General features: G+C 37.5%; 1 protein-coding gene across 4 annotated transcripts in view; it reads left to right on the forward strand.

The window, feature by feature from the left end:
- Nucleotides 1-16938, forward strand: part of L3MBTL4 (L3MBTL histone methyl-lysine binding protein 4) — a 461605-nt gene that overhangs the window by 98953 nt on the left and 345714 nt on the right. For all 4 annotated transcript variants that reach the window (XR_008515838.2, XM_024235921.3, XM_054537672.2 and 1 more), the window contains 3 exons: nt 3920-3978; nt 4320-4422; nt 14012-14066. Coding sequence is in view for 3 of the 4 variants with exons in the window: in XM_024235921.3 (XP_024091689.2) it covers nt 4351-4422; nt 14012-14066 (127 nt within the window). In the remaining variant the exon portion in view is untranslated. The remainder of the gene's footprint in view (nt 1-3919; nt 3979-4319; nt 4423-14011; nt 14067-16938) is intronic.

Raw genomic sequence — 16938 nt, forward strand, 5'->3', positions numbered from 1 at the left:
ACAACCTCTGTGATACCCTTTGGACCCTGAATCTTGGGACTTATTGTGCTATTCTCATGAAGTATTACGTAAGACTTATGGGTGCAGAATTAATACATAATTAACTATAAATATTTTAAGATTCTAAAATAGGTAATAAAGGCAAAATTTTTTAAAAAGTGAGAGTAGGTGGCTGCCATGACATAAGGAAAGTGACAGTATGAAGCCACTATGCAGACAGGCTCCACATGAGGGCGAGTGGTTCCCACAGGAAGTATGGTGTCAGTTTCTGACTTAAATCATTGTGTGTGGCAAGGATTTGGCTAGTGTACTGAGTGGTTAAGTTTCAGATAACTAAACTTACAATATAGTTAAAAAAGCTACAGCATAGTATGGTGTTCAAAGAGGGACCCAAGAATTGTACTGTCTGGTTACTTGTCTGTTGTATAACCTTGGACAAGTTACTTAACTGCTTGGTGTTTCCTCTTCTGTGAAATGAGGGTGACAGTGGTACACATATTGTTGGGCTGTCATAAGTATTAATTGAAAGTGTATATGTAGAGGACTGATAGCTATGCCTGGTACATGAGTACTCAAGTAATGTTAGCTACTATTAATACAATTAAGAAGGATTAATTATTCATGCATAAGTTATCAAAATGCATTCATTTGTAATCATTTATTAATTTATTCAAACATTATGAATTATTAACATCGAGTATCAACCGGATAATAAATTCTAGGTTGGCAGTATCTTTGAAATAGTGGGAAATCAGTTCAGTGATCAGAAATTTGTATTCGATATTTTGGTGATAAATTCATTTAAGATCTGCACAGTGTCCTAGAACCAGCAGAAATGTTCTTTCACTGTGCATGTCGTTAGACATAGTGTCCCTCCTGTGAACACCCAGGCCACTCTGTAATTTTTTAATGGCATGTATTACATTTCTTATTCATTTATGTATATTTCTTACCCATATGGTACCATATGATTTATTGTTTAAACTGGGACATTTTGGGGAGTGAAAGCAGTGCTGTTAATCCTTATGCCAGGATGAGTGGCAGAAGGCAGATGTACCTTGGGTTATCCAGGACATGTGGCTGCTATACTTATCTCCCTTTAGCGGGTGTGTGATTAATCAGCTTCATATTCCTCAAGGTACTCGTGACTATATTGGTGATTAATAGATGATCAATAAAATGTTTTTGAAAGAATTACCAAATAGCACCTGGACATAGACAGACAGTGAATTATTTTAGTTATTTATAGACTCCTTCAATTTGAAGTATTCAGATGCTTTCTAAGTATCAATCTAATTTATCTCCTTAGTATTTGGCAACATGCAGACAGATAATTCTACTATGAAGGGAAATTAAACTCATTTAGAGGATTAAATTGAAAAATTAGTACACTATTTTCAATTTTTGTACAGAAATACAAATCATTTATATGTAGTTATCTATGTTGTTTTTTAAATCTAAAACACTATTTGGAAGCTTCTCTAATTAAAATCACTGAACATCGTCTTGTCTATGGTAGGTGGTGCTCGGGCATTGTCACAAAGCCAGGGGACACCGGGCACAGCTCAGTCTAGTTGGTATATATCTTTACTTACCCTGGATAATGTGTTTCTTTGATGTGTTTTATAATTTGACATTATTCTTTTTTTAACTCTAAAAACTTTATATATTTTTTCAAAGCTCAGCAAGGAGACATGTGGCTGATGTGACATTTGGGGCTTCCTGGGAGTAGGCCATATATCATGGACAGTCAGAGTAATCCATGTATTTTGGTACCATGCCAAGGACATCAAGTTAGGTTTATTTCAAAAGAAATGTCCTATTCGGTTGAGTAGAATATGTTCTTTGCATTGACATTATAAAGGATTATACAAAATCTCTCTTTAAGTCTGTTTTTCTGTGTGTTAGACTATCTATCTATCTATCTATCTATCTATCTATCTATCATCTGTCATCCATCTGTATATCATTCATCTCCTATGTATTTAATGGTCTCTTGTATTTGATTCCCTTTTTGTCTGGCAGCAAAATCTTATATGGATTGTTTGGTAACTTTTGTATTTTTGCTTTATTATTTCTAAATCCAGAGGAAATTTATTATTACCAAATTATATGTTGAAATTTCTCCTCAGTGTAAAAACTTTCATTTTTTCCCTGCTATAAAATAATGTGAATTCAGGCTTTCTTGCTGTTTTAAACAAATCAAGGTTATTGAGATAATTGCCAGGGATTATCAAGGCAGATCATTTTTGATGGTGAGGAAAAAAATGTCAGTAGCTAGATGATTTCAGTTTGACAAGCCGTGGGGTATTATTCGTCGTGAAAGGCAGGCCAGCCTTGGCAGTGCTTGTGTCTTGTGCAGTAATACTTCGCTACAGGCATTAAGTCTATGCTGTTCATTTGCATAGATGTTCAGACTATTACCAGAAGCTAGGCATGAAAAACTGTATTTACATTCTACAAAATGAATGTAATGTTATTGAATTTAGTACATAAGTGCCTGTCTTAAGGACATAAATATCATCTGACTAGAAGCAAAAGGATATGTGGAAAGGAATTTTTTTTTGCTTATTTTTTGTTTTCTATAGTAAAGAAAAAGGGAAAGGAATTAACTTTGAAAACTGTGCTCACTCTAGTCATACAGCATTCTAAAGGATAATGTATGGATCAAGAACTAATATTCACTGGATTTAAGGGCTTGAGGCTTCTCTGTAATTCAGAGAGACATGTTTATGTAGTTGGAGTCAATAAACACATATCGAGAGACTGCTGTGAGCCAGGTAATATCTAGAGAGTGGAAAATAAGGATCAGTAATTCACTGTCCTTGTCATCAGGATGCTTACAGCCTCATAAAGGGAGGCATATCTGCAAACAAAAACTACAATAAAGGTATGCACAAGAAATGCAATGTAGAAAAGACACACTTGGTTTACTTGGAGCAGGAGGTAGGCAAAGAAGACCTTCCTGAAGGCTGTGAAGTCTCTTTTAGTGGGGTCAGAAAGGACGAGTTCAAATTAGATAAGTTGAAAAAGGGAGGGCAGGCAATGGGGAAGGTATTCAGAGGTTGAGGGACCAGCAGAAGTATGGAGTGGAGAAGCAGCAGGAACCTTGCTTTGCAAAGAACTTTAAGACCTTTGGACTGAATGCAACATAAAATTGGAATGATCAGAGTTAATAGGAGTAGAGGAAGAAGGTAAATTCAATAAATGTTTAGTAAATTAAAAATCAACAAAACCTGATGGCAATATGTACGGTGTGATATAAAGGATGAAATGATGGCAACTCCTAGTTCTCTGGCTCAGACATTAGCCCAGAAGGTAGTATTGTTTGAATGAGGAAAAGATGCATTTTCTCCTGGGATGATGCAGGCCAGTGGCAGGTGAACCATGGGTGTAGAGCCCATGGTGGATTTCAGCCTCCACTTGCCCCTTGGCTTGGTGCTCTTGGGTGGTGTACAGTCTGAACAACTATAAGAGGAAGCTCTGGGCAAATGGGTGGCCAGTTATCAGTGCAAATAGGAGGAGAGCCTTGAACTGGGAGGCAGTGTGGAGGGAGATGAGCTCAGTTGCAAATATGTTACATTTGCCATATTTGGAGTGCCATTGTTCAGGTGGAAATATCAATGAAGAAGTTGGATATATCATCATAAAGCACTGGGGACTATAGATGATTTAGGGCTATTAAAAGTTTTAAAAAATTATATTCAATTGTTAACATTATTTCAAAGTGAATGACTTCTGAATTATAGCTCCAGCGGAACTTGTTTGGTATTGGTGGTTGGTTCTCCAAAACGGTTGACCTGCCCTATAAAAAAACTCATTTCAAATAACTTTTCAAAGAATGTCTCCCACTGTTTATGAATATACAGAAGAATGGTCATGATTGATTGGTAAAATTTTTTCTTATTTTCTGTTTCAGATTGCTATGCTATGCCTTGTATGACTAAGACCTTTTACCAAGAATACGTGTCAGACCATGTGAGTACAGAAGCTGTGCAGGCTGGTCGCAGTGAATCCTAATTGGTTAGGTCAGCTAAGCAAAAAAGCAAACATTTTATCCCAGATAAGACCAAAAGCAATAATATCTATTTTCCTCGTGATATAAATTCTAGATGAGGTAGAAAATGCATTGCCCTCCCGCTTGTCTTATTATTATATTAAGGACTGTAAAACCAATTGCAAAATTTTTGTCAACTTATCAGGTTATTTATAGTAACCAATTATGAGAAGTATAATTGAAAACATTTTCTTGTTTGCTTCTGTAATTCTGAAGGGGTCACACCCCCATCCCCAACTTCTTATGTGACCCTGTTTTACAGAAAACCACTGCCAAGGAGTGTAGGGGTGGCAATGAAACAGCCCAACAGGAAAAGGAAGCTTAATATGGATTCCAAAGAGCGTTTGGATCAGGACGGATGCTTGGTAAGATGTCCATCCCTGGACCCTTCCTCACAGTGTGTGATCGCTACCAAAATGCACCATGGAATACTAGAGTTCACATAACCACACTCAGGGGCTTTTCAGTCACTTGAAACGATGTGGCTTCTGCTTGAGTTTTATGTGTAGTGGTATAGAATATAAGTGTTCTTCAAGTCTGATATATATTTTAAAAGGTGATCTTAATTTTAAAGGTGAAAGGAAACCTTTTCTTTTACAAAGATGGAGGTAATCAATCATTCTCAAGTAAGAGAACGGAGGCTGTAAACTGCGTGGGGTTACATTAGGGTTCTCCAGAGAAACAGGACCCCCTGGGATGACCATATGTGTATATGTGTGTGATATTTTTGTGTGTTTGTGTACACACACACACAGAGCAAGAGAGAGCTAGCAAGCGAGAGAGAGAGAGTGAGAGAGAGAGAGACTTACCTTAAAAAGAGGAATTGATTGAGGCAGGTTGTGGGGGCTGACATGTCTGAAATAGGCAGGGCAGCCTGGCAGGCAGGAGGCCCAGGGAGGAATTGGTGCTGCAGTCTTGAGTCCAGGTCAGTCTGCAGGCAGAATTCCTTCTTCCTTGGGGGACCTGTTTTTTCTCTTAAGGCCTTCAACTGATTAAATGAGACCCACCCTCATTACAGAGTGATCTACTTTGATCAAAGCCTGCTGATTTGAATGTTAATCATGTCTAAAAACATACCTTCACAGCAACATCTAGACACTTAGAAGGTATAATGTTCACTATGCCTGTAGTCACCGTGCCTGTTCTGTTTCCTATGACAGCTTTATGTATTCCTGCAAATTTAAAAGCAGAATGACCAGAAGACCTCCATGGTGACTATTTTTGGGGATGGTGGGCCATTACAGCATTCTCATCTGTGACCCTTCATTGGCTCTTAGCATTTATTTGGATGTGGATTTTGGGGTCTTCATGTGGTTTGTGGTTATACATTTACACATTGCAGTTGCTGAAGTGACATCATGTAATACAATTTCTTTTGGTTCAGTTCCAGGTTAGGTGTGGTTTGATGAACTCCAGAGATTAAATGAGACATCTCAAGGAACTATCTGGTTTGAGGTTGGTTTCAAGGTGTTCAGAATAGGTCTATGTCAAGCTCTAGAGCCATTCCTTCAGGATTAGCCTCACTGGGCAATGGGGTGATTAACATTGGGCCAGGGGCCAGTTCCCTGGGTCCAGATTGGTTGCTTTTCTTAGATCAGTTCCAGGAGAGTTTAGAGCTCTAAATGTATAAGGGAAGAACTTTCTATTTAAGAGGTGTCTTGGACCAGACTTGGGCAGGCCTGCATCTGTCTTGGCTTAGGTGAAGATGTCATTCTTTGTGTTCTGCTGTGTCGTGTCCTCTGAGGAATCAGAGCACGAGGAGACTCAGGATTTGATGTGTTCAGAGTTATTCTGGGTACTTCTCCACATGTGGTCCCTGGACCAGCAGCATCAGCATCACCTGGAGGTTGGTTAGAAATGCAGATTCCTGGGCCCCAGTCCAGATCTTCTGAATCAGCTACTCTAGGGGTGGGGCCCAGCAATCTGTGTTTTAACAATCCAGGTGATTCTGATGCCCACTCATGTTTGAGAACCATTGTCCTAGGGAAGTGGTTAGATGCATCTTACCTGCTAATCGTGTTACAGTTAATCAATATTTTTCTTAAATTTTTTTATTTAACATTTGAGACCACCTTCCCCCATCCACACATATTTTATATTAGTTGTCAGTATCATTTCTCTTTAAGCTGCTGAGATTGTTACCCCCCTATCTTAGTACTCGGTTATCTTACTCTACAATCCGAGTATTTAACCTTTTGCCTCTTCTGCACTAGAACAAATCCCAATTTCCTCTTAAAAACCAACTCAGTTTCTAACTTAATCCTGATGTGTTTACCGTTATTTCTACCCCACATTGGGACTTTCCCTTTATTGGACTCCAGAAGTGCTTAACACTTAGATATGCTTTTATTGCAGGTCTTACATAGCTAGATTTTCAAAAATATCTGTTAAATGATGTTCCTGGTGCTTAATGACATCTCCATGCAAAGGAATTTTTTCAATCATTAGTAACAAAATAACATTTTAAAGGGCCATATTCTTAGTTTACCTTTTGAGATGTTTGGGACATATCATTATTTTAAAGCATGTTCACATATAATTGAAAAGATGCACATTTAGTCCACGTTGCACTGTCAGTTTGGGGCTCATTGCCAGTAACAATGTTCATTTTCATTAGTCAAATTTAACAGTTTAACACAGTAGGCTGTATTCACACCTGGGGCTGCATTCACTGTGGAAAGAAGGGTTGAGTCATGCTTGAATTTTGCTAGACTCCTTGAAATATTGGTAACATCCTTTATTTTGTGTGTTAGCCTTCTGGTTTACAAGCGACATTTCTAGTCAACTAAATACATCCCGCTGGCAGATCATGCATATAAAACATCAAGCAAATGCACAGTTGGGTGTTTCGGAACATTTTCTTTTGAGATAGTAATTTCATACCTTGGATATCTAATAATTTTAGATGATAATATTAATATCTGTCAGTGAATGTCTTTCTAGACTAATATTTTCTGTGTATTTCTAGATAGAATTTTAAAAACATTTTCTTCTGCTTTTCAGAACATAGGCATATGGTTAAAAAATAAAACAGTATAGACAGGTAGTAAAGTAAAAATTAAATTATCCACCATATCCCCTCACACATACACTAAACCCGTAAACATTTTCCTAACCGTGTGACCACTGTGTACAGTTTCTCATGTATCTACATAGGAAAAAAAAAGACGGCTAAAAATTCCAAACCTTTTATGCACATATACACATACATACACACATCCCAAATGGGCTCACATTCTGCTCATTGTTCTGCTTCTTGCTTTTTTTTGCACTTAATTATGAATGTCTTGGAGATACAGGTCTTATTCTTTTCAGTGCTGCATAGTATTTCATTTTATGAATGTACCATAATTTATTTTAACAGTGCCCTACTGTGAACATTTAGATTATTTTAATTTTTGTGGTTACACACAATGTTATATCCAATGTTCTTATTCATATATCCTTTTCATATGTGAATACTTTTGCAGTTCATTCATAGGTACTATCACAGCAGTGAAATTATTGTACAAAAGGGTATGCTCGTTTAAAATTTTGATAAACCACTCAATATCATCCTCCAAAGAGATCACCCTAGTTTATCCTCTCCCTAACAGCATCTGAGAGAGTCCCTCTTTTCCTTGGGATTTGTTGTATGTTTTACATCTTTGCTTCTACCGTATGGGTAAACCTCTGTTTATGATCTGGTCCCTGTAGCGCTGCTGCAGACTTGAAGACAGTTTTTCTCTGTCCTTTTAGACTCCTTGACGTATTTTGTCTTTTCACAACTTCTAACACAAAGATAAGTGTCATTTTTGGTGCCCTTTGCTAGATTTTTCTGCTCACCAGCTTGCTTTAGAATTGACTAGCAAAGTGTAGGCACATGGTGATTGGGGAAATGAAGTTTTTTTTTTTTTTCAGGGTGATTTCATTGATGTCTAGTGTGTATGTGAGTGTTCTGGGCACAAAACCCCAAAATAATATACAGGCTGCGAAATTTCAAATTTCCTACATAAAAATGCAAGTTTCACAAAAGAAAAAGGAAATTTTGTTTGAATATACAAAAATGAAATATATGATCTCTGTGTATATAAAATATTTGATACTGAAAAAATGTTAATTCCCATTCTCCTTCTCCCTGTGAACCTCTTAACATCAATGGATCTTTATCTAAATAGTGAGTTATGAACTTTGAGAGATAGAAATATGAGACATTTTTCATTCTCAAAAGGATCTTAGACTATTGCTGAATAAAGGAAAACTAACTTATGTAGAATAATGGAAAACAACTAAGTACATATGTAGCCCATTCGTGCTCTAAGGTATGGTCACCCTTCAGAGAAAGGTAGAGTCATCGGGAGCTTGAGTCTGACCTTGAAGGATGAAGAGTATCTAAGATATTTACCTTGAATGCATTGTTATTCTGTTGTAACAAACAGCTTATAAATCCAACCTGGTAAATCTAATCCGAGAGAATATAATTTTTTTTTTTTTTTTGAGACGGAGTCTTGCTGTGTCAACAGGCTGGAGTGCAGTGGCGCAATCTCGGCTCACTGCAACCCCCGTCTCCCAGGTTCAAGTGATTCTCTTGCCTCAGCCTTCAGAGTAGCTGGGACTACAGGTGCACACCACCACATTCAGCTAATTTTTTTTGTATTTTTAATAGAGATGGGGTCTCACCATGTTGGCCAGCATGGCCTCAATCTCTTGACCTTGTGATCCACCCGCCTCGGCCTCCCAAAGTGCTGGGATTACAGGCGTGAGCCACCGCGTCTGCCCATATAACTTTTTAATATATTAACATCTAGATGCTCTCTAACCTTGAGAGGTAAGAAAGTTGAGGGGTCAGAGTGGGAATTATCTGGGCCCCTTAAGGAGGCAGCATGAGCAAAGGTGTGGGGTTGGAAGAGAAGGTGACGTGTGTGATATATGGCAGGACCTTAATGACTTATCTGATTGGAGCAGATGTTGTTATTGGCAGTGTCTAGGTGAGCACTGGATGGGGTTGGGGCATGGGTCAGGAGATTCAGGTTTTATTCTTTGGCTGTGCTGCTCATTAGCTGTGTGGCCAAAGACAAGTCACTTCACGGGGCTGGGCTCAGCTTCTTTGTCTGTAGAACAACAGTCTTAAATTGCAAGATCTTTATGGGTCTTTCCATTTCAGTAAGTACAAGGTTTGGTGTGCAATTAGATTGCAGGGTGACTGGGGTAGATCTGGCTGGTCACCCTTGGTGAGGCTTGATGGCCAAGCTGAGAAAGTTGTACTTGAGGTGGTGGCCACTGGCCTTTAAAGAATGACATCAGGGGCCATGGTTGACCTCAACTTTTGCAGAGGGTAATGCAATCTTTCTGTAACATCCTCAAATAGATACTGAGAAAATATTTGGGGTGAGTTTATTTTGGTTTCTATTTTTAAGTAATAGTTAATTCTTTACATTTTGTTGCCTCATAGAAGACTGATGCCAGTTTACAACAGCCAGTAAAATGCATGTGTTTATAAGGCTATGTTATATGTTTTGCTTTTTGTTTTTTGTATGTGTCTTAGCAAACACTTTAGAGATATTTCATTTGGAGACTGTAGCTATATTATCAAGTATTTGAACAAAATGGAAGCATTTCATTCTCCCTGAGTGTGTCTGAGTTCCAGTAGAGTGATGGAAAAAAGTCCCACAAATTTCTTTACTTTTATCCAATAGGCAAATTCTATTTATCTTCAGTTTATATCCCACATTGGGTCAGAGCAAAAAAGAAGTTGAAAAGTGGACTTGAACCAGCAGGTGAAACTCAAATAGCAGTTTGTCACTGGGGTTACTAAATAGGATTTCACTGTTTTCTACAGTTCATGAAACCAATGTGTATCACCCTCTGGGGCACAGATAGCAGGTTCTTATGGAACAAGAACAGCAGGGTTCTCAAAAATCCTTGAGTGTTCAGGAGTCTTCGGTCTGATAGCAAAGGAGAGCAAAGGAGTATTATCTGGCAGTTCCAAGGTGGTGAATCGAAATTGCCAAACACAAATCAGTAGCTGAGAATCCTTTGTTTTGTTCCCTTGATTGGAATTCATAGACAGAGAAACGTAGACACTAATTAATCAGAAAACGTCACTGTGCCTTGTAGTAAAAGCATGTGATGCATCCAGTGCCAGCAGGAGGGAACAGAACATTAAGCCTTTTTGGTTATTTTCCCACTTCATAATCCTGTCTTCCAAAATGATGGATTTTAAACTGGTGAATGGAAATGTACCATAGCAAAGACTTATTTTGTGTTCCTTAAACCATTATCTCCCCGTTTTTCAGAACACTATTTTTTTCCGGAACTTTATTTTCAGTTTTCAGAATTAAAGTTTGAAACCTGAGAAATCGCAGTAATGGTTTTATTTTTCGCAATTTGTATTGATTTCCTTTAGTGGTCTGTCTGCAAGGATAAGATAAAGCGCTAATTTTTTCTTTTGTTTTTTAAAATTCATTCTCTGTTCATTAATAGCAGTGTAGATTTATTACCTTTATGAAATAATTAATTAGCTAGACAGAAGCAAAGAATGTTAAAGCTAGCAGGAACTTTAGAGAACATTTAGTCCAATTTCTTTATTTTAACAGATGAGAAAAATCAGGTCTAGAGAATGTAGGTCATTTGTTCAAAGTTAAATAGCTTTTAGTGGTGGGTTGAGATTTGACCTTAGGTCACCTAGCCCTAAATTCAGCATTTTCCCTGCTCTACCATATGATACTAAATACTTTTCCATTTGCAAAATTGTTTAAACATAGGTCAGTATGTTATAGATATATATGTTTATTCTGATATACACAATATAATCTTTCGTGTGTATATGTGTATGTTTACCTGTCTATAACCTTGATCCGCCTAAAGAACATACAGATGTTGGAAGCTTAGGCAATTTAAATCCAAAGTGAGAGGTAATGTTGTTTTTGTGTGGAATATTTTTTCTTTCTAGGCAGAATTTCAGTAGCAAATAAAGAAGTGTGAACCAAACACTCACTGAGCGACAGATAGCATATTATATATTTCTTTTTATTTTTGAATGACACAGTGATTATGAAAATGTTTCAGTAGCTGTAGTGTGAACATAATCAACTCTCGAATGCTGTTTCTTTTTACTGTTTTAGGTTTTGCAGTAGAAGAGAGTCTCTTTGTTTTGAATTACATATGTAAATTTCCTGTGTATTGAGTGAATGAACAGGGGTGGAACTGGGGTAAAGTGCTACCATGGGAAATTAGACCCAAGGCAGGAGTTCATCATCTCACTTGCAGTAGAACAGGGTAGATATGATTGCATGACTGTTTCCACTCCCACTGCATGCCCTGCTAAAAGGTGGTAGCCTTGCCACTCACAGTGAGGGCCGTATACTTTGGCAGTCGCATCTGCTGGGAGCTTGTTGGAATCTGTAATCTAAGGCTCTACCCTAGAGCCACTGAATCAAGGTCTGCATTTTAGTAAGATTCCCAGATGATTCAAATGCCTGTTAAGAAGCACTGGCTTATAGTACATTTTAGCAGAATGCTACTTTGTTAATTGCACGAAGATATCCATGATAACTGTGGATGTGAAATCTACCAGGCAGAAAAGCACTCTTCTTGAACCTTTCATTCTTGCCTTCATGCATCAAATATTTGTCGACCTAGACTAGGTACCAGACTATGTTTTGGGGATGAAAGACAATTAAGACACTGATAGAATTTGTTACTATACAAATTGTCTCTTATACCTAAAAACCATAGACTTGAAAAAGGAACTGAAGAAAGGTAGAAAAATGAAATTAATAGTATTTATTTCATCAGTTAAAAACTAGTTTGCTTTCATTAAAATATTAGTATACATGATTCATTTTTGAAAACCTGGTTTAGAGCTTTTTGATACCATTATGTGCAGTCTGTTTTTTTTTTTTTTTTTTTTTTTGAGATGGAGTTTAGCTCTTGTTGCCCATGCTGGAGTGCAATGACGTGATCTCAGCTCACTGCAACCTCTGCCTTCCGGGTTCAAGCGATTCTCCTGTCTCAGCCTCCTGAGTAGCTGGGATTACAGGTGCCCGCCAGTACGCCCAGCTAACTTTTGGTATTTTTAGTAGAGACAGCGTTTCAGTATGTTGGCCAGGCTGGTCTCGAACTCCTGACCTCAGGCGATCCTCCCGCCTCAGCCTTCCAAATGTGCAGTCTATTTTTTAGATTTGGTTTTTATGGTTGTCAAAGCTAGGGTGACCAAGCCTCCTCATTTGCCTAGGACTCAGGAATTTCCCCAGATGTGGGGCTTTTCAAAGTGCTATGAACAGGTCTGCCCCATGCAAACTGGGACTGACAGCCACACTAGCCATAACTTAAAAAGATCTATCCCAAAACTATATAGGAATAAATTGAAGAAATATTTTTTGATCAAACTTACTAATTCATAACACTCATTTTTCAGCAAAAGTTTTTGTATAAATCAGCTGCTAAATTTTCACATTCTCTGATGATAATTAGTTGTTCTTGGAAATAATGAAAACTATTACATACTGGCCGGGCACAGTGGTGCATGCCTGTAATCCCAGCACTTTGGGAGGCCGAGGTGGGCAGATCACTTGAGGTCAGGAATTTGAGACCAGCCTGGCCAACATGGTGAAACCCCATCACTACTAAAAATACAAAAATTAGCCGAGTGTGGTTGTGCGCACCTGTAATCCTAGCTGGAGGCTGAGGCAGGAGAATCACTTGAACCTTGGAGGTAGAGGTTGCAGTGAGCTGAGATTGTGCCACTGAACTACAGCCTGGGTGACAGAGCGAGACTGCGTCTCAAAAACAAACAAAAAAACCCCCAAAAACTATTGTATATTTATGCTTCCAAAAATAAGTTCAAAGACTGCTTGAAACCCTTCATTTAAAAGATTTTAAAATTGGGAAATTCTGTTCCCAATTTTTAAGTACATAATTATTACAATTTTTTTTTTTGAGATAGAATCTCACTCTGCCACCCAGGCTGGAGTGCAGAGGCACGATCGTGGCTCACTGCAACCTCCGCCTCCCAGATTCAAGCAGTTCTTCAGCCTCAGCCTCCCGAATAGCTGGGGTTACAGGCACACGCCACCACGTACAGCTTATTTTTTCTTTTTTGTATTTTTAGTAGAGACGGATTTTCACCATGTTGGCCAGGTTGGTTTCGAACTCCTTACCTCGTGATCCACCTATCTTGGCCTCCCAAAGTGCTGGGATTACAGGTGTGAGCCACCATGGCTGGCCACGAATTCTTAATAGGTGGAATACAGTTTGATGGCCACAAAATGACGTAAATAAGACACATATCTGGATACCCACTTTCAAAAATGCCCTTTGTTATCGTATCTTTCAAAAGAGAAAGCCATTTTCCTAGTCTTTGTTGAATGGTAAATCTTCCCTCGAGAGTTGCAGGAAGAGCATGCCTTGCTTGCCCCATGGGGTGGGGCTGCACCATCTTGCTTGCTGCGTGTGCTTGTATTGTTCATTATACACAATTTATGGTTTCTTTTCAGGAATTTTTGAAGTCACTTGTCCCTTCTATGAAGGTCAGTTTGGTTAAAATTAAAGCATTTTAACTGAGTACTTACAAGCTGTAGTAGACCCAGATAGGCTGAAAGCAAAAGTAGGATGGAGGGCTTGGCTTCGCTGAGGACCAAGCCTCTTCTGTCAGCCACTCCTGTGTGACTGTCAGGCCCAGGGATCCACTCAGGGAAGGTACCTGTGTCAACCTCAATATTAACTGTTATCAAAGCTTCCTGTCTCTTTTATTTTAGCCAGAAGCAATACTTTTAATGGATTCCTTCCAAGTCCAGATGGATCATGTGTGTCCCTCCTGGGCACCCAGCGGAAGGCTCTGGGTACTGTGTGCATTGTCCCCCTCAGTGACAAGGATCTTCATAACTTTCCTTCCTGCAAAAAAGGAACATTAGTTTTCAGTGTTTCCAACAATTATCCAGAAATGCCATCTAAATCCCATTTTCTGTATTCTAGGAGCAAGCTGAAGAAGAAAAGAAGCCCAAGGATAGCACAACCCCTTTGAGTCACGGTAATTATCACCAATATTTACAGTGTTAGTTCACAGTGAACAACTTTTAAGTGAATTTTTATTAGATTGCTTAGTTGTTTTAGGTTTATTAATTAAAATATGTAATAATAATATCTACCATTTATTCAGGGTATTGCATACTCTTCTGCAGACTTTATCAGTGTCATCTAAGGTTTTCAAATATATCCATCAAAAACGTCTGAAGCTCTTGTTATTTCATTTATTTGCCTTTTAAAAAGGCTTTAAATAAAACAACTTATTTGTAAATTTTCTCTGTGAACAAGAAAATAAAGAGATGCTATTTTAGTTTTTTAATAATCCTTTGTGTGAGCTTTTCCCAGACTGATTTGATCTTCTAATGATTACATTGTATTAAAGTCATGTTTTAGAGGAGATTGTGCATTTGCTCTAAAATGAATACTCCTCATTATGGTTATTAATACATCAATAGGTTTTAGATAATAGCCTTTTTGTATTCAACTAATTATCTGATGCTTTAAATTTAAACCAACAGATGAAGATGTGATTTTCTGGAAATATACATTCCACATATTTTATGATTACTGCTATACTAGCAGACTGCTGTTACTAAGTTTTCTATCAAATGTAGTAGAATGTCCAACAACATTTGTGTTATTATCTATGGAAAGGAAGCATATAAATATGATAATGCTCCTCTAATTAACTTTTAAAGTACCTTAACATTTTGTTGAGTAAGCTTTTGTGTTTGTTTTTAAATAATGGAAACACCTAAAAATACCTTGAAAAAAATGACAAATAAGAATTGAGATTTTTAAAGACCATTTTATATGGCTTAGTCTTGGGATGAAATATTGAGAATTTGTGATTTTTCTCCCTAAATGATTTTAAAAATAAAAGCTATGTTTTTTTATTTTAAACAAATGGGTGGTGCTTTAAATTTCTTTTCTTCCCTTGCCGCCTCCCCAGGCCTGTCATGTTCTTTGCTGAAAAATGAAAACAGAATGCAGTAGTTTGATAATTATATAACTTGACGTTCAGCTCCATCAAAATATGCTTCAGTTATGTAACACTGGGATTTTAGAAATGAATTTGGACTCTACCTGGCCCTAACAGCAGGAGTTTTTTAAAACAATTTTTTTCTTCTCAGAGAGAGGTTGTGATTTATGATGTTGTTGTATCTCCCCTGCAGCTATATTTTCACACTAATGTAAATTGTTTTAGGTTCTCTTATTCTGTGGTCGAAACATTTACTCTAGAAAAAGAAAAGCAGACTGAGGCCAACAATGTAAAAATATTCAGTCCCTCAAACTAACATTTTTTACTGATTTAGTATTTACAGTTTCATTACATCCAGGTATATATTTATCTCAAATAGCTTTTCGGTTTTATTTATTTGTTCTTGTTTTTAACAAGTCTGGGAGGGTCCAGTTGGAAGCTTTTCAGTTTTAACAGAAAGTAACTTTTTGCTGTGTTTTTTCATTGTTGGACTTGTTTTATAGTTAATGGTCCATTGTCAAAAGTTCCCACCGTGGCTGACTCCTCTTTAAATTTGATATTGTATTGTTCCTGTTTTCCCCAGCTGTAGAACATAGTAAATGTTTAGGAAAAGGTTGAGATTTGGTTTGTGTATGTAGATACTATGAACTGCTAGTTGTAGTGCAAATTGGATTATTTGAGGCCTTTTTGAGGTAATTTATATTTTTACCATTTTCAGTAGGACAAAGGAGCTAATTTCCGAATTGCTTATTGTGCTAGCACTATAATGGGGATTTTTCTCCATGAAAATAGTTTAATCTTTTATTGAGGTTGCTTATAAAACAAAATAGATTTAGTCTCTTACCTCAGGTCTTAGAAATAGTAACAAAAGAAAATACTAAACAAAAACTCTACAGAACTGTGTATGTACACATAATATATTTATATGTGAACAGAAAATTGTATTGAAAAATAGGTCAGGCATGGTGGCTCATGCCCATAATCCTAGCACTTTGGGAGACCAAGGCAGGTGGATCTCTTGAGCTTGGGAGTTCAAGACCAGCCCTGGCAACATGGTAAAACCCCATCTCTACCACAGATACAAAAAAAATAGCTGGGTCTGGTGGTGTGCACCTGTAGTTCCAGCTACTTGTGGGGCTGAGGCAAGAGGATAACTTGAACTCAGAAGGTCGAGGCTGTAGTGAGCCAAGATCTTGTCACTGCACTCCAGCCTGGGGGACAAAGTGAGACCCTGTATATAAAAAATATATATATATATATATTGCAAAATAAACTTTAATTCTTAGTAGTGATTTTATAACAAGCATGTGTTTCTTTGGAAATCATTGTTAAAACATTTTATTGAGTGCCCAGTCTGTGCGACTGATATTGAAGCCCGTGTTACAGCTGATGAAGTTTTAAGAGGCCATTTGACTTATTTGAGGTAAGCTTAACTACTTAGTGGTGGATCCAGAATTTGAACCCACATCTAGCAAGTTCCAAAGCCTGTGCTCATTTTACTTTACCTTTATGTCCTTTCTACATTAACATTCTTCTTTCTTTGTAGCTGTTAACACAAAGGCAGAGAAAACTAGAATCTTGATTAGAAATGGGATGGGAAAAAATAACTGCTAATAATTAAAGTATTAATGGTGTCTACTACACCCTTCTGTGTTCTTGGGTACTGGCTGAACTAGATTTTCCCTGACATAGTCATGCTGAGATTAAGTTTTTGATTCTTTTGGAAACTCTCTGAGATAAACTCTTCATATTAATTCTAAAAACTTAACTAACATAGCTCTAAGAGAAGGCTTGTTTCAGTAAGTATTACTTGTTAGTGATTGTGTGTGATTAAGTTTTAGAATTAGTATTGCCAATCACCGTGTAATCCCAGACCTATATGCCTTTACATTTG

The sequence above is a fragment of the Pongo abelii genome, chromosome 17, assembly GCF_028885655.2.
Source record: "Pongo abelii isolate AG06213 chromosome 17, NHGRI_mPonAbe1-v2.0_pri, whole genome shotgun sequence".
Lineage (NCBI taxonomy): Eukaryota > Metazoa > Chordata > Mammalia > Primates > Hominidae > Pongo > Pongo abelii.